At 39.9% G+C, this 23,941-nt stretch overlaps 1 protein-coding gene across 5 annotated transcripts in view; it reads right to left on the bottom strand.

Annotated features, from left to right (window-relative positions):
- LOC126266859 (mucosa-associated lymphoid tissue lymphoma translocation protein 1 homolog) overlaps nucleotides 1-23,941 on the bottom strand; it is a 115,414-nt gene that overhangs the window by 57,926 nt on the left and 33,547 nt on the right. For all 5 annotated transcript variants that reach the window (XM_049971475.1, XM_049971478.1, XM_049971473.1 and 2 more), the window contains exons 4-7: nucleotides 21,379-21,631; nucleotides 12,155-12,247; nucleotides 12,011-12,071; nucleotides 64-312 (exon numbers count right to left, since the gene is read on the bottom strand). In XM_049971475.1, the coding sequence (XP_049827432.1) occupies nucleotides 64-312; nucleotides 12,011-12,071; nucleotides 12,155-12,247; nucleotides 21,379-21,631 (656 nt within the window). The remainder of the gene's footprint in view (nucleotides 1-63; nucleotides 313-12,010; nucleotides 12,072-12,154; nucleotides 12,248-21,378; nucleotides 21,632-23,941) is intronic.

Raw genomic sequence — 23,941 nt, 5'->3', positions numbered from 1 at the left:
AAAGATATTGCTATTTATAAACACAACTGGGACACAATCATGATAACATAGATCTTAACTTACCGTAAGACCCTTCTTGCAACATGTTGCAAAAAAGTTTTACAGCATTTCTCATCTCAGTTTTTGTAAGATTATGGAATGCCAGAACTCTGAATCCCATTTTTGAAAGTATTGAAGATAAAGTCTCAACATCATTACAAGGCATTATCAGATCTGTAAGTCTTGAATTTTCTGAAGCTGTAGGCAGTGAAGCATTGACTCTCTCATATGAATTGTTTCCAATAAGTAGAGCAACTTTCGCTGGAACTGGTTCTATCAACAAACAGAACAAATAAGTAATTGATAAAGAAAATAATCATGAAATTAAAATGAAACATGTAACACCTACACATGGACCATATTCAGATTCTCTTCAACTATTACTCTGTCAGCACAATATGTATAATTTTATACAACCAGAATTTATTATTATTTAGTTCTGACTCTATATATAGAATAAACAATCTGATCTCGTGTTATGGAAGGAGGTGCTGAAATTATCTTTTAAAAAGCACAACAATACAAACTTTGTGAGATGTTTATTTCATGCTGAGACCTACTAAGCTGCTCACGTTGATTTCCATGAGAATTTTAAATATAAAGCGGCTGCTTTTCTACTCACTTTATCAAATAGTTCAGACTAAATGTGTACGTAACCTTACACAGAACATGATTTGTATCTTGTTTAATATGAACAATTACTGTTAACTGAATTCTACATCCCACAATCTAAATATTCTGATAAATTTTAGTGGTGGCTAATAAGGTGCTCTTTTACTTACGTTCTGAATATTTTGGGGTTACAGTTTCCTGCCTGATACTTGCCAGCAACTAGTTAAAGACTTATTCATCAGAATTTAAAAATTAAATTCTAAAACTTTTCTATCCTTTTCTGCTTAGGTAGAACACAGTTTATGATTGTTGTCACTGGTGGTAACAAAGACCGACAGAACCAACACGTGGTTCCTGAGTTTGATAACAGCAGAGTACACAAAGTGAATAGACTATCCAAAAGTAGGCCAAGAGTGTAACACAGTTGTCATACTTATTTTATTACAAGTACAGTCAGTGACCACAAATGTTCGTCAATTAGGTTATCATTTCGGCCAATGATGACCGTCTTCTGAAGGTGGTCATCACCAACCAAACTTAATAACCTAATTGATAAACATTTGTGGCCTGTGATTCATTTCATAATAAAATAAAGTACATAATTTCTGGATCACTGGAGGACACTACTGCAACTATATCGCAACTTGAAAGTAATTTTAAGCATGTATAACAGCACAAAGAGCAATCAAAATTAAAAATGTAGTAAATGTAAACTCAAAATTCTACTGTTCAATGGCGCATAACCAAAGGTTTCAAAAACTAATAAGAGACCAGTTAGCTTACTTGAATCAGTAGACAGCAACATGCGACCTGTGGTGGCTGTGTCAGCCTTCATAAGGAATCAAGCTGTGGCCTGAGTATCTCTGACGTGTTCTGCTGATCAGTACTCAGGCCGGGTAGGGAATTGGAATCACTGTCAGCATAAACTCTCCTGCCCTGGCACGTAAGATCTTAAATGGTCCAGCCTGTGCTGACTTCACCATGGACGGGGGAGACAGAAATACAGGAATCCTTGCCAAAGGCTCCTGTGGTAGTTGCTGTATGTTAAGGGCTGGGCTGGATTACAGTGCTTTCTATGGGAATCCTGGCTGATTGACAGATTCAGGATCGCATCTTGGACCTTGGAGGCTGCCCGTGGTAGGGATTGGATGAATGGTTGGGCCTCCACAGGTGACTCAGTCTGAAAATGCTCAACCTCCACTGATGGTATGGTGAGGGATCCAACGGTAGTGGCAGTGGGAGCCAAAGATGTCCACAGGAAGAACTGCTTCTAACTCTACCAGCTGACATTGCTGGTCATCGTTGACTCACTGTTGACACCTAACACAGGGTGAAGGTTATAGTGGTCACAGCCAGGCTGGTGGGGAGGCTTGTTGCTGACATGGTTGCGAAGGGCGTGGCCAGTCAGCAGCTGAGGGGAATGGGGGGACACTAAGTCACAATGTGGTTTGGAGCTGCCAGACCTACTGTTTCTGGCTGGCCAAAGACTCAAACAATTGTCTCCCTTACTGCTGATGATGCCACTTTGGGACCCCAGCTTTTCAGCCAAAAGATAAGACAGATGTGCGAGCCCATACAGTGGTAAGTCTGTATGCGTGGGTGGTGGTCCCACTGAGTCAAGCTCAGTAAATCAAAAAGCATGAGAGGTTTGCACCCATGTAAAATGTTGAAGAGGTTACATCCATTTGCTGGGGAGGACCAACACTGGCAAAGGAGCTGGTGAATGTTTCCCCAGTTGGCTGTCATCATTATTTTACGTATCTGCATTTTGAAGATCCTGACTATCTGTTTGGCTTCCTAGTTGGCTGCAGGATGGAAAGTGTCGGTGGTCGGGGGCTCAGTGCCATTGTGCTGACAAAAATGTGAAAGGACAATGCCATGGGCTGTGTGCTGTTGTAACAAACAAGGGTGAAAGGTGCCCCCTGTTGCCAATATGAGGGACATGCATGCGTAATAGCTGCTGTATTAGTGGTAGCCATCACTGCCACATATCAACAATAGCAACCTCACTGCTCCCCAGAATCGTTTAGTGAAATCAACATTCAATCTTTGACAGGGATGGTCATGGCATGGCCAGGCGTTGAAATGCTGTGCTAGGGTGGATTAGTTGTGGGCAGTGGGCACAGGTCTGGCAGTTCTGGATGGTGTGTTCAGTGGTGTCATCTACACAAGGCCAATATGCATGACACTACTCTATTGCCTTCATTCTGTGCATTCCCCAAGGTGCAGTGTGGAGGAGCTTCAATATGCATGGGTGGAGTGTAGGAGGATCTACCACCCAGCAGTCAGAATTGTTTATAGCCAATAATATGACTTTATTGGTGCCGTATGGAAAATTAGGTGCACCAAGACTGATTGGTATCCTTAGGCAGGTACTCCAGCCAACCTCACCATGCAACAGAAAAAAAAAAAACGCTATGGAGGACTGGATCACATCTTTTTTCCATGGCTACTTCACATGCTGCATTGGGAAAGGTCTTACTGGGAAGCTCTTAACGGCGGCCAGACAGCAAAATGAGAGGCTCATGATTGGTGAAACTCAGTACCATACAGATGGATGTGAAACTTCTTGACACTGTATCCATCTCTCTCTAAATGTGCGAAAAAGTCCTTTATGAGGCATTTAATGTTTTAGAAGGAAATGTAATAGGCTGTTCTGTGCCACTGGCATATTTGTGGGACAGAACTGCACCAAAACCACAACCAAATGCATCAGTGGCAAGAGCCAAGCATTTGCACAGATGGAATGTTGCTAAACAAGAGGCAGACAAAGAATTTTTTAAATGGCAAAAAGCTTTATGGCACACCTCTGACCACAAAAGTTTAACGCCTTTTTCTGCAAGTTATTAAGTGAGTGGTAAATCTGGGCCACATTGGGAATAAACTTTACTATCTAGAGGAACAACAGGAGTTCTTAGTTTCTTAGGAACTGGTAAATTTGTGACTGCAACCACATGATCCTGTGAGGAAGTTAGCTCTTCTTTACTTAACATATGTCCCAAGTACTTGACACTCGTCTTAAAGGAACTACATTTGTTGAGACTACTACACAAACCATGAGCTTGCACCAGCTCAGACAAAAGCTATAGGCTGTGCAGGCACTACACCCTGCCATGAGACTGACTGGCCATTGTATGTCACCACTCTGCGCTGAGGGTACTTTAGCTGTGGTGAGCCAATGTCCTGATACATGTCCTCATTAATCAGAGATATGGTCACGCCTGTGTCCAAATGGAAATCCACTGTTGCTCCACTAATGCCCAGTTCCAACATGAGCCTCTACATCCTCTCCGCTGCTGCTATGGGCAACGGCAAGATAGCATGCAGTGTGCTAATGGCTGATGTTGTTGACTGAGGCCAACACTCAGCAGATGCCCTGGTTTGTGGCATGCGAAAAAGGTGACATAACAGAAAGAGCAGTGATGCTGTTGCTCCCATGGGCTGTAATTGAGACACAATTTGATGGCTTGAACTTTTCAGTGACCCTTTAACATGGTAGGGAGGAAACAGTGTGCTTCTACTGATGAAGAGGGTGGAGGATCGCTAACTACTGAATCCCATGTTGCTGGTCTACTGGGCAAATGGGTGCTAAGTAAATCACGTAATGACACTGACTGGAAGTCATCAGTTGATTGTAGAGCACAACAGCAAATACTAACAACACTGACATCAGAAGAATCATGAAAAACAGGTTGTGTTAACGCATTTACTTTCTGAGTGTTTTAGCACATCGCTCAGGTCCAGATCAGCTGACTAAAGCATTCACACTAACTCCTCTATAAACAGCTTAATAAAGCTTAATACTTTATGGTGCAATACATTGTTTACAGAAAAATCATGCTTGCATGCTAAACCTTGCAAGACGACAGCTCATAACGCATATACCTGCTTATGTTGCTTAGCACACTGGTTAAATTTGAGCCTAATTACAACTATGTGGGTTTGGTAACCATAGTAGCCCAGCAGCAAACAACAGACACCCTAAAAGCTTAAACTACTGAGGTCTGAGAGTGAGCGTAGTTTTTGCACCACTCTGTACAGTTTATTAGTAGAAGGCAGTAGGAGTGCACTCTGACATTTTGGGTCTAGGACTTGACCTGCCTTGCAGTGAAGAACAAAACTATATAAATACATCTCCCAAAACTCATCTGCCTTTTTATAGCAAGAGAATGGCGGAGAGGGGGGGCGAGGGAACTTCAGGTGTTGGATGTTGCTGGTTTTGTAGCAGTCATAACAGCAATTTCTGCCTCACTCAGACAGTTGCATGATGAGAAAGTACTCGTCAATACTTTTCTGTCCTACTCTACATAGGTAATACACAGTTTATGATCACTTGCACTGGCAGCAACACCAAGTCCAGCACAACAAAGAAGTGGTTCCTGAGGTTGATGATGGCAGAGTTCACAGAGTGAATGGCTAACTAAAAACAAGTGAAGACTGTAACCAAGTCGTCTTAAATATATACAACAGTCCAGGGATCAGTCCAAGTCACAAATGTAAGACAGGCAAGGTCGTAACCTACTGTTCAATGGTGGATAACTAAAGGCTTCAAAGATTAGTGGCACACTGGCCAGCAAGAGCTGGGCTGCAGTATTTACTGGCATACTCATGTCAGAGCCTGGCTGCATGTTACATGCTTGTGGCTACAGCTACAGCAACACTCACATGGGAGCAAGCTGTGGACAGAATATGTAGCCTAGATATCTCTGATGTGTTCAGTGTACTGATATGCTGGTTGGGCATGGAAACTGAATAACTGTTGGATACTAAAAAAACCTAAACAGGAATGCATAGTCTCTATCAGGGATGGCCAAGATTTTGGCATAAATGCCATGTGGTGGCATGAGCACCACAGCTCTCTATCCTGGCTTTACACTACCACCGTTGCCACATCACGCTGCCTGTGCTGGGGGAGGAGGAAGAGTGGAAACTGCAAATGAGTCTTATTTAAATCTCAATGCAGTCACACTGCATATGACTTGGTTTTATGTTTCATACTTCTCAACAACATATGTCACAAACAAAACAAATTTTGGTATCATTTAACTATTTTTGGTATGTTGCAGATGTGATTTACTTTTTATCTGGCATGAACTAGCACTGTACAGGCACAAGCAGACGATTTCACAGATGTTCGCACTCAGACTGTCATGTATTTGTAACCTACTTAGTTTCATACTTTTGTGACTCCACAGCTCATTATAAGCTGTGGCCTCTTCAATAATTTTCCACCAGTTATCTCAGTCAATTGCTAGGACTCACCAATTTCTATAAACAATTTTCCAGTGATCCTCACTGACTCCATCCTCCCGTCTGATCCTTGGCTGACCACACCCTCTCTGTCCTCCTGGATTACCTTGTAATAGCATTTTGGATACTTCCACATTACTCATCCATGCTACATGCCCAGTCCATCTCAGTCTGGAAGATTTCACTATCCTTCTGATAGGTGGGTCTTCATGAATGATGTACACCTCTGTGTCTTTTTCTCCATACTCCTCTTTAACAAATTGGGCCAAACATTCTTCCAAGAATTTTTATTTTGAATGAGGCAAGCGTTTCAATACCTTTTGCTGCTGGGGTACCAGTTTTGCAAGGCACATGTGAGCAATCATCTAATAAGAGTTTTGGAGATGAGTAGGTTGGTGTTGCAGATCTAGAGCTTTGGTGATAAAGTTACAGCAAAATATGCTCTACTGGCTGCTATTTGTCTCTGTTTGATTTCTTAAGACATGTTGTTTGAGTAGGTGACTGTAAAACTCAGATACCTGAACTACTCAACTAGATTCCCATCCCACTGTTACTGAGGCTGGTATGTTTTCCTTGACTGCCTTTCTGCCAGCCACTTATTTTGCTTTCTGCTGGCTGATGTTTAATACAATGTGCCTGCTAACCTGTTCACGGGAGACAAATGTTTCTCCCATTGGTTTTCAGGTTCTTGCCACTATATGTCATCCCTATAATTATATATCTGTGCTGATTTATGGAGGATTGTCCCCAGCTCAAAATTTTTACACCTTTCACCACCTTCTCTAGGGCAGCGTTAAAAAGAAGACAGGCCAGCGTATTTCCTAGCAGTACACTGTTTTTTTTTTTTTTTTTTTTAATATTTAGTGTATCAGACGTCACTCTTCCAGTACTTGTGGCACTTCATGTCTCACTCATTGCCTTTCTCACTAGCCTTACCAATTTTTTTGTGGGATTCCCAATTACACCAAGACATGATATAACTTATTGCTATCTATACTACTGTATGCTGCTTTGAAGTCTATATAGAGGTGATGTGTACCAATTCCAAATTTAATCACACTCTCTAGGATTTGCCTTAGAATTAGATCTAATCCACAGGTGACTTCTATCATTGTGAAAACTCTCTTTTGCTAAGGCAAAGGCTGAGGCGGCAGAAAACGAGGAAGAACATGTTAATGTACTGTATAAAAGAAGAGAAGCACTAAGTAATCATCCACTTAGCTTCTACAGCTATTTCAGAATGACTCTGGGAATATCTGAGCCCATTCTCATGGACGTGGAGCATGACCTTTCAATTAGTTTGTCCAACAACTTTTGGAACACTGTATCTCTATGCAGCTGTCTGAAAAGTGAGGGAATTTCATGAATTCAATATCCATTTGAAGGTAATCAGCCATGACACACCAATGAAAATGAAAATTGAGAAGTTTTGTGCATGTGACATGACATAAAATATGGATATACCTTTTACGTGTCATAGTAAATGCTTTGAGTTGCTGACATAGTCAAGACACTGCAAATAGTTTATAATAGCACTATGCCGTATACAGATTCTGAATGTATTGCTGTTTAATAAAATTCATTTTCAAAATAATCCTGTTACTGATTCAATTTGTAAAGACTGCCACAATTAAAAACACTTACTGGTTATGTTATTCAATATCTCTTCTGTTACCCAAGGATTTCTACAAGCCCTCAGCTGTTTACCTACTTGATCCTCTGCTACCTTCACTATTTTGTCTCTCAAAGCTACCCATTCTTCTTCTACTGTATTTCTTTCCCCCATTCTTGTCAACCGTTCCCTAATGCTCTCCCTGATGCTCTCGACAACCTCTGGTTCTTTCAGTTTATCCAGGTCCTATCTCCTCAAATTCCCGCCTTTTTGCAGTTTCTTCAGTTTTAATCTACACTTCATAACCAATAGATTGTGGTCAGAGTCCACATCTGCTCCTGGAAAAGTCTTACATTTTAAAACCTGGTTCCTAAATCTCTGTCTTACCATTATATAATCTATCTGAAACCTGTCAGTATCTCATACATTTCTTCAATTTCTTCATCATCTGCAGAGCTAGTTGGCATATAAACTTGTACTACTGTGCTAGGCGTGGGCTTCATGTCTATCTTGGCCATAATAATGCGTTCGCTATGCTGTTTGTAGTAGCTTACCCACATTCCTATTTTCCTATTCATTATTAAACCTACTCCTGCATTACTCCTATTTGATTTTTTATTTATAACCCTGTATTTACCTGACCAGGAGTCTTGTTCCTCCGGCTGCCGAACTTCACTAAGTCCCACTATATCTAACTCTAACCTATCCATTTCCCTTTTTAAATTTTCTAACCTACCTGCCCGATTAAGGGATCTGACATTCAACGCTCCAATCCCTAGAACGCCAGTTTTCTTTCTCCTGATAACAACGTCCTCCTGAGTAGTCCCCGCCCAGAGATCCAGATGGGGGACTATTTTACCTCTGGAATATTTTACCCAAGAGGACGCCATCACCATTTAACCATACAGTAAAGCTGCATGCCCAAGGGAAAAATTACGGCTGTAGTTTCCCCTTACTTTCAGCCATTCGCAGTTACCAGCACAGCAAGGCTTGGGTAACAGAAGAGATATTGAATTCAATTGATGAAAGGAGAAAATATAAAAATGCAGTAAATGAAGCAGGCAAAAAGGAATACAAATGCCTCAAAAATGAGATTGACTGGAAGTGCAAAATGACTAAGCAGGGATGGCTAGAGGACAAATGTAAGGATGTAGAAGCATGTATCACTAGGGGTAAGATAGATACTGCCTACAGGAAAATTAAAGAGACCTTTGGAGAAAAGAGAACCACTTGCATGAATATCAAGAGCTCAGATGGAAACCTAGTTCTAAGCAAAGAAGGAAAAGCAGAAAGGTGGAAGGAGCATATAGAGGGTCTATACCAGTGCGATGTTCTTGAGGACAATATTATAGAAATGGAAGAGAATGTAGATGAAGATGAAATGGGAGATATGATACTGCGTGAAGAATTTGACAGAGCACAGGAAGACCTAAGTCGAAACAAAGCCCCTGGAGTAGACAACATCCCATTAGAACTACTGACAGCATTGGGAGAGCCACCATCTGGTGAGCAAGATGTATGAGACAGACGAAATACCCTCAGACTTCAAGAAGAATATAATAATTCCAATCCCAAAGAAATCAGGCGTTGACTATCAGAATAATAAGCCACTGCTGCAAAATACTAACATGAATTCTTTACAGATGAATGGAAAAACAGGTAGAAGCCGACCTCGGGGAAGATCAGTTTGGATTCCGTAGAAATGTTGGAACATGTGAGGCAATACTGATCCTACGAGTTAGCTTAGAAAATAGATTAAGGAAAGGCAAAACTATGTTTCTAGCATTTGTAGACTTAGAGAAAGTTTTTGACAATTTTTACTGGAATACTCTCTTTCAAATTCTGAAGGTGGCAGGGGCAAAATACAGGGAGTGAAAGGCTATTTACAATTTGTACAGAAACCAGATGGCAGTTATAAAAGTCGAGGGGCATGAAAGTGAAACAGTGGTTGGGAAAGGAGTGAGACAGGGTTGTAGCCTATCCCCAGTGTTATTCAATCTGTATATTGAGCAAGTAGAAACAAAAGAAAAATTTGGAATAGGAATTAAAACCCATGGAGAAGAAATAAAAACTTTGAGGTTCACTGATGAGATTGTAATTCTGTCAGAAACAGCACAGGACCTGGAAGAGCAGCTGAATGGAATGGACATGGTCTTGAAAGGAGGATATAAGATGAACACCAACAAAAGCAAAATGAGGATAATGGAATGTAGTCAAATTAAATTGGGTGATGCTGTGGGAATTAGATTAGGAAATGAGACACTGAAAGTAGTAAATGAGTTTTGCTATTTGGGGAGCAAAATAACTGATGATAGTTGAAGTAGAGAGGATATAAAATGTAGACTGGCAATGGCAAGAAAAGCATTTCTGAAAAAGAGAAATTTGTTAACATCGAGTATAGATTTAAGTGTCAAGAAGTTGTTTCTGAAAGTATTTGTATGGAGTGTAGCCATGTATGGAAGTGAAACTTGGACGATAAATAGTTTAGGCAAGAGGAGAATAGAAGCTTTCAAAATGTGGTGCTACAGAAGAACGCTGAAGATTAGATGGGTAGACCACATAACTAATGAGGAGGTATTGAATAGAATTGTAGAGAAGAGAAATTTGTGGCACAACTTGACTAGAAGAAGGAATTGGTTGGTAGGAGATATTTTGAGGCATCAAGGGATCACCAATTTAGTATTGGAAGGCAGTGTGGAGGGTAAAAATCACAGAGGAAGACCAAGAGATGAATACACTAAACAGATTCAGAAGGATGTAGGTTGCAGTAGGTACTGGGAGATGAAGAATCTTGCACAGGATAGAGTAGCATGGAGACTGCATCAAACCAGTCTCTGGACTGAAGACCTCAACAACAACAACTGGTTATGTTCATTTCTGAGGAAAGCTATATTCATGCAGTTCTCTGGCATTCAAGCTGTTGTAGTTTCCATCACTTTGTTCCCATAACAACCTACATTCCTTAACTAAACAATCTTTTCAGAGTCCATTGGATGCAACAGGCACGTTGTATGTCTCCACTTCTAAATTCACAGCTGGAGGGGATTTGGTCACTGAAAGCACATACATCTGCATTACTGCACTACTGATTTTCTTGTGGTTTGAGCACTTCCCCTGGAATGCTCGTTTATGGATTGCTGGTGCAATTCTGTGCGGCTACACTTCCAGTACTGTGGGTCATAAGATAATCAATCAGCCAGTGAGGTTAACTTGTACTTAAATGGAATGAATGGTGGCGGTGGTGATCTGTTTTGTATATGTCTCCCCCGTACGGAAATATACATAATGGATGTATGAGTACAGGTTGTAGACACATGGTTGACAACATATGGAAGTTTCGGTCTGGCCATGAGTCACACTCGAACAGCTGCATGGTAGGGCAACTGCTCGCAACAAGTGGGAAATCTGAATTAGAGTCCTGGTCTGGCACAAATTTTCATCGTTGTCATACCATTACAAGGCTGATGGTTATCCATATTTGCAATGGTGAATACATTTAATGTATATCATTATAAAAGCTTGTTGTTACTTAATTTTTCTCCAAAACTTTTAATTGTTTCCAAACTTTCATTGTTGATTCAAGCAAGCTCTTTTCCTATAGATCATAATGATATCACAATTAGACACTACTATGCAAGAATATACATCTGCAACATAGCTAAATTGCTCTGAGTGCCGCATACCTAAACTGCTCTGAGTATATTTCCATCAGCTGAAGGGAGCATATCAGAAGCAATAACAGTTTATGTACACACAGAGCCAGACCTGGTGACCTCTGCCGCCCTCTCCCCATGATGCCTGATTCCACCATAGCCTGCCCACTCGAGCATTCCCACTCGAGTATGCCACATCCAAGTGAAGCACGCCCAAAGGAGCAAAATCCTCAACCTGCAAAATCTGACATGGTGAACAGAATTTCACAAGCCTGTCATTTAACCATAAATACATGAGTGAATTTTTAATGGTATGAGTAAATGGCATAGTCTCCCTTTTGTTAGTATCTTAGGACTGCATTTTATCAATCCTCTTCCACAATAATGTTCAAAGAATTTTATTTTGGCTTCAACCTAGTGCCCATAATAGTTGAAGAATATTTACAACACACCTGTTGTACAACTAAAACATTCAATTTTCTTGCTGCCATCAAACAAAAGTCACAACAGATAAAATATTTTTAATTTTAATTTTAGTTCAACAATTCCAATTTTTTTAATAAAATATGTTTTCTTTGGTGATTATTACATATGCTCTTCCTTATTCTTCATATTTTGACATAATTCTTATACCATTAAATGCTGGAAAGGTTCTGTGTAATTTCTAAGGTTCTATTTAATTGTATTCACAAGAAACAGTTTACGAAAACTAAGAAAACTCGTGTGAGCATTACTTTCCTTCTGCTCCCTATTTTTGGCATACTGTTGTATACTTTATATCGAGAATTCTGCTTATGGCAAAATATCAGATACCCTTGATAGGGAGAAAATAAAAAATTCATACCTCTTATTCTTGGTAGCAGCTGTCTTCCTATCTCATATTCAGCATTTGGTTCAGGATATACCTATAAAACAATCAAGATGGAATCATTAAAAGGATCATTTATACATCCAGTTTTGACTACATTTATGAATGTGCCTGACTTACTGTCACTTTTACTTCCTTTGACCACACCTCAGCTTGAATGTTGCTTATATGGCATCTATAGAGCCCTTCATCTTCGAGTGATGCATTTTCCACCTAGGGACAGAAAACATTTATTAGTAAAAATGAAAGCTAACATAAAACATTTTTTTAAAATAAGGAGGAAACATTGTCCGAATGGTTTCACATTCTTGAAATGAAACTCTGAACATATTTATCAAATTCTTCACTTTACATCAACATACATTCCAACAAGAGATAAAGACAACAGAAAAGAATTTGTGTAGCTTATTTCTCATCTGCTATTGGTCTGCACAAATATATTAATGTACAAGGAAGGCAAAAACTCCCTTTCTTACTTCAGTTTAACAAAAAAATACCTGCTTTGAATTCTAAAGCTCTCGGCAATATGCTAAGAATTACAAAATATGGCGTGGGAGTTAATCTTACAACCAGAATAATGACAGTTATGAACTAGACAATCCAGCATTCCATAATCATAATTTGTTATTTAAATGCCTTACAGATCACCCAAATATTTTCTCCTGAATTTGAAGATGCTCTGAAAGGTTGAGATTGCATTCCATCTCATTCACTGACATCAGCTTTATATTGGTGTTTTGAAATTTTCTCCATTATTAATATTTGACTGTAAGTAGAGTGAAGGGTTTCTGTATAGGAATCAAAAGCTTTTCATTTCAACTTTGTTCACTTTCTGTTTTTATAGTTTGCCGTTTTAGTTAGCAACTGCCTTCTCAATGAACTTAAAAGAAATAAGGAATAAAGAATCCCTTTTCAAAACTAAACTCTCCCAATTTCTCTTACATCACCCATTCTAGTTTGTTGAGGAATTCATGAAGGGAAGTTTTCTAAAGGAAATATATGGCTAAACAGTTTCGTAACTGTCAAATGTTAACACAAATGTTTTTCACTGATCAAGTTATTTTCATTTAGTCACTGTATAGTTTGTCTATGAATTTTTAATATACGCGGTGTCCCACCTAATTCTGTCACCTCATATATCCTTGAGCTGAAACAAAATGTGAAAAATGCAATTCGCCACAGATGCATGAATGTCAGGGTCTCATATAATGGACAGGAATACACAATTCTTATGAGTAAACAAACGTAACATTCAACGCAGAGTTACATTTTTTTTTTAAATGACACATGTACACTTTTTCTGCCAAAATGAAAACTAGAGGTACAATTAGTAATGGCAGGCTTGGTTTCACTGCTCTACATCTCATATCTTCTGGAATACTTAAGACTTTAAACAATGGAAACAATGCCACAGTTTCCGCCTTAATGCTGTAAGACAGGTTGCCTGTACTGTCCTAAAGCCTACTGAGGGCAACCTTTGTTTAGCGCATTACGCAAAAAGCTGTGGCGCTGTAGCCATCGACTTTAGACCTAGTAAAAGCCTACAACCACATAACAGTGGCAACAGAGGATGTCCATAAAACTGCAATAACCATGCCCTTTGGACTTTTTGAATTCCCATACATGTCTGGCCTTCGAAACACAGTACAGACCTTTCAGTGTTTTATTGATGAAGTTTTGTGTGGATTGGACTTCTGCTTCACTTACACCGCCGATGTGTTGGTGACATCATCATCCACAGAAGAACATGAAAGACACCTACACATGGTTTTCCAAAGATTTGATGACTATGGAATCTTCATAAATCCAGCCAAATGCGTTATTGGGGCTAAGGTAGTGACAATCCTTGGATTTCGGGTTTCCGCGACTGGTACGTACCCAACAGCTGAGCGCATCACCGCACTCGCAACTTACCTGGCTCCAAAAACAATGTGTGAATTGCGTCTTTATCTGGGGATGATCAACTTCTACAATCGTTTCTTACCCCGAGCTGCTGAAGTGCAGGCACCACTCCATGCCACCCTCACTGGCCCCAAATTGCATGGCTCCACACCTGTCATGTGGACTGATGAATTGCAGACAGCATTTGAAGCCTGCCAGACAAACCTCAAGCAGGCCACTCTCCTTGCGCACCCAATCGCCAATGCCCCGTTAGCCATTTTCTCAGACTCCTCATCCCGTGCTATCGGTACTGTCTTACAACAGAAGGTAAATGTGTGCTGGCAATCATTGGGTTTCTTCTCCAAGATCACGGAGAAACAGCACTCTTGGCCACCATTTTACACTGAACTGTTAGCACCCTATGAGGCAGATTCGTGCTTTCACCATATACACAGATCACCGGCCATTGACTTTAGCGTTTTCACAGCCAAGAAATAACTATCCCCCATTGCAAATCAACCAACTACATTTTATTTCGCAGTTCACAACAGACATTTGGCATACAAGCAGTTCGAAAAACGTCATTGCTGACACCTTGTCTCGAGTGGAATGCATTTCCGCACCAGTGAGTTTCACCGAACTAGCTGCAGCACAAAATGGCAATGAAGAGTTAAAGGACTTGCTCAAAGGCAAGACGGCTTTGCACTTACGTCGCGTACCACTGACAGGTACTGAGGAGCTGCTACATTATGCCGAGTCAGCAGGCCGACAGCAGCCAAATGTTCCTTCCCCTCTACGACGAAGGATTTTCGATTCTCTACAAGGACTCAGCCACCCAGGAATCCGCACTATGAGGGCACTAGTAACGCAGCATTTTGTGTGGCCTGATATACAGAGGGACTGCCGTACATGGACTCAGGCCTGCGTTCCCTGCCAAAAGTGCAAAGTAACATGGCACGTACAAGCTCTGCTAGGAAGATTTGACATCCCAGAGGCTCGGTTCTCACACGTCCACCTGAAGTTGGTAGGACCACTCCCAGTTGCCCGTATCTACTGGTACAGCCTCACAGCAATCAACAGGAATAGCATGTGGCCAGAAGTATTCCCACTGGAAAAACAGACAGCCGAGAATGTGGTGCGCACCTTCACTGGTGGTTGAATTTCACGTTTTGGCTGTCCGCAACAAGTAACATCTGACCAGGGACAGCAGTAGGAAGCAGACATCTTTGGTGCAATGGCCTGGTTGCACGGGATACACCCGACAACAACTTCACCATACCATGTAGCCTCAAATGGCACCGTGGAGCGTCTGCAGCATTCTTTGAAGGCCGCCATAATGTGCCATATGACAATTCGCAGGTTGATGCCCTCCTGGTAGTGCTATTCGGAATGCGCAGTGCACTAAAAGAAGACGTACAGACATCTCCAGCGGAAATAGTGTATGGTGAACCCCTGCATCTACCAGGAGAGTTTTTCACACAACAAACTGGACCCCTGCACTCTCTTAAGACTTCCTCACAGAACTCCACAGGCAAATTGAGGCCGTGAGACCAACTAGAACATCTGTGGATTCACTGCAGGTGGTAAGGACAGACAGACTTGTGAAGTAGTTCTGAATAAATTTTCTGAAAACTGTCTTCAGCAGTGAGTTCAACAACCCACCAGCAACAGAAATATTTTTAATCTTGTAGCTACAAACAAGCCTGAGCTTAATGACAGTGGCTGTATAGAGAAAGGTACTAATGATTGTGATATCATCACAGTAATAATGGTTACTGAAGTTAATAAAGTCATCAAGAAGTCTAGACAAGTTTGTATACTGGAGTGAGCAGATCTACATCTACATACATACTCTGCAAGCCACTGTGTTGTGGATGACATGGGGTACTTGTACCACTACTAGTAATGAAAGAGTAGGAGATCAGTGTTAAATGTCCCATCGACAACGAGGTCATTAGAGATGCAGCACTAGCTTGATTTAGGAAGCATGGTGAAGGATCATCATCCATGCCCTTTCGAAGGAACCATCCTGGCACTTGCCATAAGTTACTTCAGAAAATCATGAAAAACCTAAATATCATAAATCAGCATGGCTGGATGCGGGTTTGAAACGTCATACTCCCAAATACGAGTCCAGTGTGCTAACTACTGCACCACCTTGCCTGGTTCTATTAGTCATGCCATTTCCTTGCCTGAGACAGGGAAAAACAACTGTGTATATGCCTCTATATGAGACCTAATTTCTCTTATCTTATCTTATCTTCGTGGTCCTCAGGTGAAATGCATGTTAGTGGCTGTAGAATCACTCTGCAGTAGCTTCAAATGCTGGTTCTCTAAAATTTTCTCAATAGTGTTCCTCAAAAGAAATGTTGTCTTCCCTCCAGGGGTTACCATTTGAGTTCCTGAAGCATCTCAACAATACTTGGGTGCTGATCAAACCTACCAGTAACCAATCCAGCAATGTGCCTCTAAAGTGTTTCAGAGTCTTAATTTAATCAGACGTGTTGGGGATCCCAGACATTCAAACAGTCTTCAAGAATGGGTCACACTAGTATTCGATATGCAATCTCCTTTACAGATGAACCACACTTTCCTAAAATTCTCGCAATAAACTGAAGTTGACCATCTGTCTTCACTATTACAATCCATACTTGCTCGTTTCATTTCAAACCACTTTGCAATGCTACCCCTAGATATTTAATGGATGTGACTGTGTCAAGCAGAATGATACCAGTGCTGTGTGAACATTACAGGATTGTTTTCCTACTCATCTGCATTAACTTATATTTTCTTGCCTGTAGATTTAGTTGCCATTCATCAAACCAAGTAGAAATCTTGTCTAAGACATCATGAATCCTACAGTCACTCAACAATGATACCTTCCCATACATTACAGTATCACCAGCAGACAGCTACATTTATGTACACGAAGAATAATAGCAGTCCTACCACATTTCCCTGGGGCACTCCTGGTGTTACCTTTATCTCTGATGAACACTCAGCATTGATGACAACATACTGGGTTCTATTACTTAAGAATTCTTTGGGCCACTCACATATCTGGGAAGTTATTTGGTTTGCTTGTACCTTCATTAACAGTATTTGCTTTTCAGAAATATAGGAATATGGAATCTACCTGTTGCCCTTTGTCCAAAGAGCTCCTTAGGGAAATAGCATTCAGGGCCAAAAAGGAAGCTAATGTGCATGCAGTATATCTGCTGGGTGGCCTCACCTGAGATATGGAGGTGGCTTTGCCTGCTGCTATTGAGCTTGCAGTGCAGATGTCTGCAAGTTCTGGCTCACTTTGACACCAATAACATCTTTCACTTGGGCCTAAGACCATCTTCAGTTTATATGGGCAGCTAGCAGAACTGTGAAGACTGCAGGCCTCATGCATAGGGGGCAAGTTGAGCTTGCCACTTGCAGCACTGTTCCCGCAGTTGATCCGAGTCTTTTGGTTTTGAACCTAGTGAAGAGTCTCAACCAAGATTTCTGGATTTGCATTATCGGGCGGAGAATTGTGGGATTCACTTTGATACGTCATGGTTGCACTACACAAAGGCAGCAGCTACTCAGGTAAGCAGAATACTTGTGGAGTGTGCACGGGGAATATTAGACTAGGCAGTAGTTTGAGGTACTCTGATGAACACCGACTATTCAACACTCAGATAGTGAAATCAGACTGCATTCAGAGTAAAGATACTTAGACTGTCAAAATTTTATCACTTATTTGTCAAAGTGTTTGTAACAAAGTTCCCAAATTTACTAACCTGCAGGAAATTTGAGGCACTCAAGAAATTCTCGGGCATGAGAGCTGGCTGATATGCAAAGTAGAGAGCTATGAAGTATTTAGCAAGTTATGGAATATATATTGGAAAGACAGAGTGGATGTCTCTATTGAGGTCAAATTTGAGTGTGACTGTGAAGTTATCTGGACACGCAGGGTGAAATCAAGTTAGTTGTAGGATGTTTTTAGCAGCCACTCAATTCCTCCATGACAGTTTTAATGTCACTGAAAGCAAGCCTGCAGTCAGTAGCACAGAAATACCCAGATCATGCAGCATTAGCTGGAAGCAACTTCAACCTATCAAGTATAGACTGGGGCATCTATGGATTCATCACTGTGAGTATTAGCAGACAGACTTTTGAGCATGTTTTCTGAAAACTGCCTTGAGTAGTTAATTTGTGAGCCCACATACATTGGAAATATTTTAGACGTTGTTGCTACATATATTCCTGACCTTCCTGTTGGCATCAGTATAGTGAACATGATGCCATCATAGTGACAATGGTTACTAAAATTAATAAATCAATTCAGAAGATTAGGAGAACATTTTTGCAAGGAAGAGCAGATAAGCACTCTAATTAGGAAATGAATGGCCATCATTTAGTTTCAGTATGATGGAGGTACATGGACTATGGGCAAAGTTTAAACAGACTGAAAATCGCCCTCTGGAGAAGCATGTGACAAGTAAGTGGATTAAGGACAGAAAAGACCCACTGTGGTTTAATAACAAATTTTGGAAAATGCTGAGGAAGCAAACATTGTTGCACTCTCGGTTCAAAAGAGAATGTGCAAATCGTGACAGGCAAAAGTTATTAGATACTCATGCATCTGTAAAAAGATCAATGTGTGAAGAATACAGCAACTATCACTGTAATACCTTAGCAAAAGATCTTGCTGAGGACCCAAGAAAATTCTGGTACTATGTAAAATCACTAGTACTACTTAAAATCACAAAGTGGATAGAAGGCTTCTACACAGTCACTTGTTCACCAGTCTGGTGTGGCAATAGAAGACAGCAAAAGGAAAGCTGAAGCTTTAAATCTCACAATTAAGAAATCATTCACTTGAGGATCGTACAAACTGACAATCATTTCACCATTGCGCACACTCCCATACAGAGGACACAGTAGTAAATCTCCCTGGCGAAGAGAACCAACTGAAAGAGTTGAAAACAAATACATCACCAGATGTGGATGAAATCTCAATTTAGTTTTACAGTACTCTATGGCACTGGCCCCTTGCATTTATAGCAAATATCTTGCCCAATGTGAAGTCCCAAACAAATGGTAAAAAGTGCATGTGATTCCTATGTGTAAGAAGGATAAAAGAATGGACCCACAAAATAACAAACCGATATCCTTAACATTGGTTTGCAATGACAAAAGTCAGCAATCAGCAGATGTTAGCATCCTACTTAAGACTATGAAAGGACATCATTTAGTTCCAGTATGATGGACATATAGAAATTATACGCAAAGCTTGAACTAAATGTAAATCGCACTCTAGAGGCACACACACCAAGTAAATGGATTAGTGATGGAAAAGATCCACCACGGTTTAACAACAAAATTTGGAAAATACCAAGGAAACAAACTGTTGTACATTGGTTCAAAAAATAAATACAGAAATGTTGACAGGCAGAAGTTAGTAGAAATTCATGAGTCCATAAAAGGGTTAATGCATGAAGCATACAGAAACTTAAACCACATGTTGGTGAAAGATCTCGCTGAGAACATGAGATAATTCTGGTCCTACATAAAATCACTAAGCAAGTTGAAAGCTTCTGTTCAGTCACTTGTTGATCAATCGAGTGTACCAATAGAAGACAGAAAAAGTAAAACTGTGTTTAAAAAATCATTAATGCTGGAGGATCATACAAACTTACCAGTATTTGTCCGTCACACAGACTTCTGTGTGGAGGACATCTCTGGTGTTACGAAGCAATTTTAAGAGTTGCAAACATTTACAGAGGTTGCACTTCAGCACTGACCTTTGCTTAGCTTACATTTATCATGAATCCCTTGCCTATTTTAAAGTGACTCAAAAATTGTGCAGGTGGCTCCTAAATCTAAGAAGGGTAAAAGAATGGACCCATAGCATTACAGGCAAATGTTTTAAAAATCGTTTTGCTGCACAATTCGAAGTTCAATTGTAATAAATTTCCTTAAGACAGAAAAGCTTCTGTCCACCAACCAGTGCATATTTAGCAAGCACTGCTCGTGTGAAATTCAGCTTGCTGTTTTCTCACATGATGTCCTGCAAACCATGTATGAAGAGCAGCAGACTGCATATTTTTAGATTTAGGGAAGGCTTTTGACACAGTGCCCAACTGCAGAGTGTTAACGAAAGTCTGAGATATGGAATAGGTTCACAGATATCTGAGCGGCTCAAAGACTTCTTAATTAATATAACACAGAACACTGTCCTGAATAGGGAGTGTTCATAACACACAAGGTTACTGTCAGGAGTACCAAAGGGAAGTGTGACAGGACTGCTCTTGTTCTCTATATACATACACAACCTGACAGGTAGGGTTAGCAGCAATCAGGGACTGCAGTTCACAGGAAAGTGGTATCATTAAATAATTTTAGGATGAAATGGGATGAATTAGACAGCATTTCTACCATGTGTGATTGAAGGCAGCTTGCTCTAAACATAGAAAATTAGAAGTTAATGCAAATGAGTAGGAACAACAATTGTGTAATGTTTGACTACAGTATTAGTGGTGTGCTGCTTGATGCTGTCACCATGCTTGATGCTGTCATGGTGATTAAATATCAAAGTATAACACTGCAAAATCATCTGAAATTGAATGTGCATGTAAGGTCAGTAGCAGGGAAACTGAATGGTTAACTTTGGATTATTGGGAAACTTCTAGGAAACTACAGATTGTTTATAAAGGAGACTGCATTTAGATCACTAGTATGAACCATTATTGAGGTCTCCTTGAGTGTTTTTGGAATCCCCACCAGGTTGGATTAATGGGAGATGTTGAACCAATCCAGAGGTATGCTGCTAGAATTGTTACTGGTAGGTTAGTCAACATGTAAGTAATTTTCCACGAATTAAAATTAGAATCCCTGAAGGGAAGATGGTGTTATTTTCACAAAATACTACTGAGAAAATTTAAAGAACCATTATTTGCAGCTGACTGCAGAATGATTCTACTGCTGCCAGTTTGCATTTTGCGTAAGGACCCCAAAGAAAAGATGAGAGAAATTAGGGCTAGTACAGAAGTGTATGAGCAGTTATTTTTTCCTTGATGCATTTGTAAGTAGAACAGGAAAAGGAATGACCATTAGTGGTACAAGTACCCCCTGTCATGCCCTGTATAGAGGCTTGTGGAGTATGTATGTAGATGCTGATCACTGCTGAGAAAGTGTGCCTGGTCTTCCTATATAGCGCTCCATGTTTTCCTATTTTGTCCTTTAAATGAACTTTCTATCTCCAGTTTCATATCTTTTGTAATTAAATGTTTTAATATTTTGATGAATCACTTTATCTTGTAATATTATACTTCAAACACCTATTTCAGAAATATGATCTTATTTCTTTATTATGTTAAACTTTTAGACACCACTGTGTAACAGCAAATAAAAAATATTAACTAACAAACAGTTCACTGAAGCATTGCAACAAAAAGGGAAGACATGTCTGACACTGAAAATTTACTGACCACTAAAGTATCACTTGTTTCATCGAGAAGGGGCTCATTTCCACGAAACCACTGGAAATTTGGAAGAGGGTAGCAGGCAACTGAACACTGGAGTGTGAATGTTTCACCAACTACACAAACTGCTGGTCGTGGTTCATCTTCAATAATAGGAACATCTGGTAGCAACTCAACAGTGACATCATCTGTCCAACAGGAACCATCTGGTGTCTCATCTTGTTTTATTACACACCTGTATTCACCTTCATGATGAAGTCTGAAAAATAAAGTAATGTTTACACTACAGCAGAACTTATAAATACATTGTATTTATAGTATAAATGTGTAATTAACTAGCAATGGCTATGATAATTATAAAAATACATAGGATAAAATAATTATTTTTACAACTGTACTAGAAACTCATTGCAATTATCACCACTGTCAAACTAAATGACTGAGAAATTCTGAAATCTAAAATGAGTTTTTCCTTCGTGTTTTGCTGCACATGAAGGTTTTGCAAAAATTAGAATATATAAAGAGTTTTAGTTTTAAGTTCTGCAGTGCATAAGATGGAGCCCAAAGTATCACTTTGTATAACTTAAAATATTTGGAATTAAAAACTGAAATATGTAGGTACATTCTTTAGATTTGGTACTGACATAGTAGTTAAATAATTATGCATAAAATTAAACAAGGGTGCAAGATTGCATGGTACAGAGAAATATGGAAATCCAAGAATCTAAAATTTAATTGGAGCACCAGAAGACATACCTTTCAAATAAACACAAACAGAATTTTTGAAAGATATCAAGAGGACAGGATCATTCACTAAGTGGAAACCAATCTGATATATCGATAAATGCAATTACTATCAATGTTAAAAATTTAGCACATGTTGTTGTTGTTGTGATCTTCATTCCAGCGATTGGTTTGATGCAGCTCTCCATGCTACTCTATCCTGTGCAAGCTTCTTCATCTCTCAGTACCTACTGTTACCTACATCCTTCTGAATCTGTTTAGTGTAGTCATCTCTTGGTCTCCCTCTACGATTTTTACCCTCAACACTGCCCTCCAATACTAATTGGTTATCCCTTGATGCCTCAGAATATGTCCTACCAACCGATCCCTTCTTCTAGTCAAGTTGTGCCACAAATTTCTCTTCTCCCCAATTCTGTTCAATACCTCCTCATTAGTTATGTGATCTACCCATCTAATCTTCAGCATTCTTCTGTAGCACCACATTTTGAAATCTTCTATTCTCTTCTTGTCTAAACTATTTATCATCCACATTTCACTTCCATACATGAATATACTCCATACAAATACTTTCAAAAACTACTTCCTGACTCTTAAATCTATACTCGATGTTAACAAATTTCTCTTCTTCAGAAACGCTTTCCTTGCCATTGCCCATCTACATTTTATATCCTCTCTACATCAATCATCATTAGTTATTTTGCTTCCCAAATAGCAAAACTCCTTTACTACTTTCAGCGCCTCATTTCCTAATCCTATTTCCGCAGCATTATCCAATTTAATTCGACTACATTCCATTATCCTCATTTTGCTTTTGTTGATGTTCATCTTATATCCTCCTTTCAAGACACTGTCGATTCCGATCAGCTGCTCTTCCAGGTCCTTTGCTGTGTCTGACAGAATTACAATCTCATCGGCGAATCTCAAAGTTTTTATTTCTTCTCCATGGATTTTAATTCCTATTCTGAATTTTTCTTTTGTTTCCTTTACTGCTTGCTCAATATACAGATTGAATAACATCGGGGATAGGCTACAACTCTGTCTCACTCCATTCCCGACCACTGCTTCCCTTTCATGTCCCTCGACTCTTATAACTGCCATCTGGTTTCTGTACAAATTGTAAATAGCCTTTCGTTCTTCGTATTTTACTCCTGCCACCTTAAGAATATGAAAGAGAGTATTCCAATCAACATTGTCAAAAGCTTTCTCTAAGTCTGCAAATGCTAGAAATGTAGGCTTGCCTTTCCTTAATCTATTCTCTAAGATAAATCATAGGGTCACAGTACTGCCTCACGTGTTCCAACATTTCTACAGAATCCAAACAGATCTTCTCTGAGGTCAGCTTCTACCAGTTTTTCCATTCGTCTGTAAGGAATTCATGTTAGTATTTTGCAGCCGTGGCTTGTTAAACTGATAGTTTGATAATTTTCACATCTGTCAGCCATTGCTTTCTTTGGGATTGGAATTATTATATTCTTCTTGAAGTCTGAGGGTATTTCACCTGTCTCATACCTCTTGCTCACCAGATGGTAGAGGTTTGTCATGGCTGGCTCTCCCAAGGCTATCAGTAGTTCTAATAGAATGTTGTCTACTCCCGGCGTCTTGTTTCGACTTAGGTCTTTCAGTGCTCTGTCAAACTCTTCACGCAGTATCATATCTCCCATATGATCTTCTTCTACCTCCTCTTCCATTTCCATAATATTGTCCTCAAGAACATTGCCCTTGTATGGACCCTCTATACACTCCTTCCACCTTTCTGCTTTCCCTTCTTTGCTGAGAACTGGGTTTCCATTTGAGCTCTTGATATTCATGCAAGTGGTTCTTTTTT

Source organism: Schistocerca gregaria, chromosome 4 (assembly GCF_023897955.1).
Source record: "Schistocerca gregaria isolate iqSchGreg1 chromosome 4, iqSchGreg1.2, whole genome shotgun sequence".
Lineage (NCBI taxonomy): Eukaryota > Metazoa > Arthropoda > Insecta > Orthoptera > Acrididae > Schistocerca > Schistocerca gregaria.
This window is presented reverse-complemented; position numbering and strand designations above follow the sequence as displayed.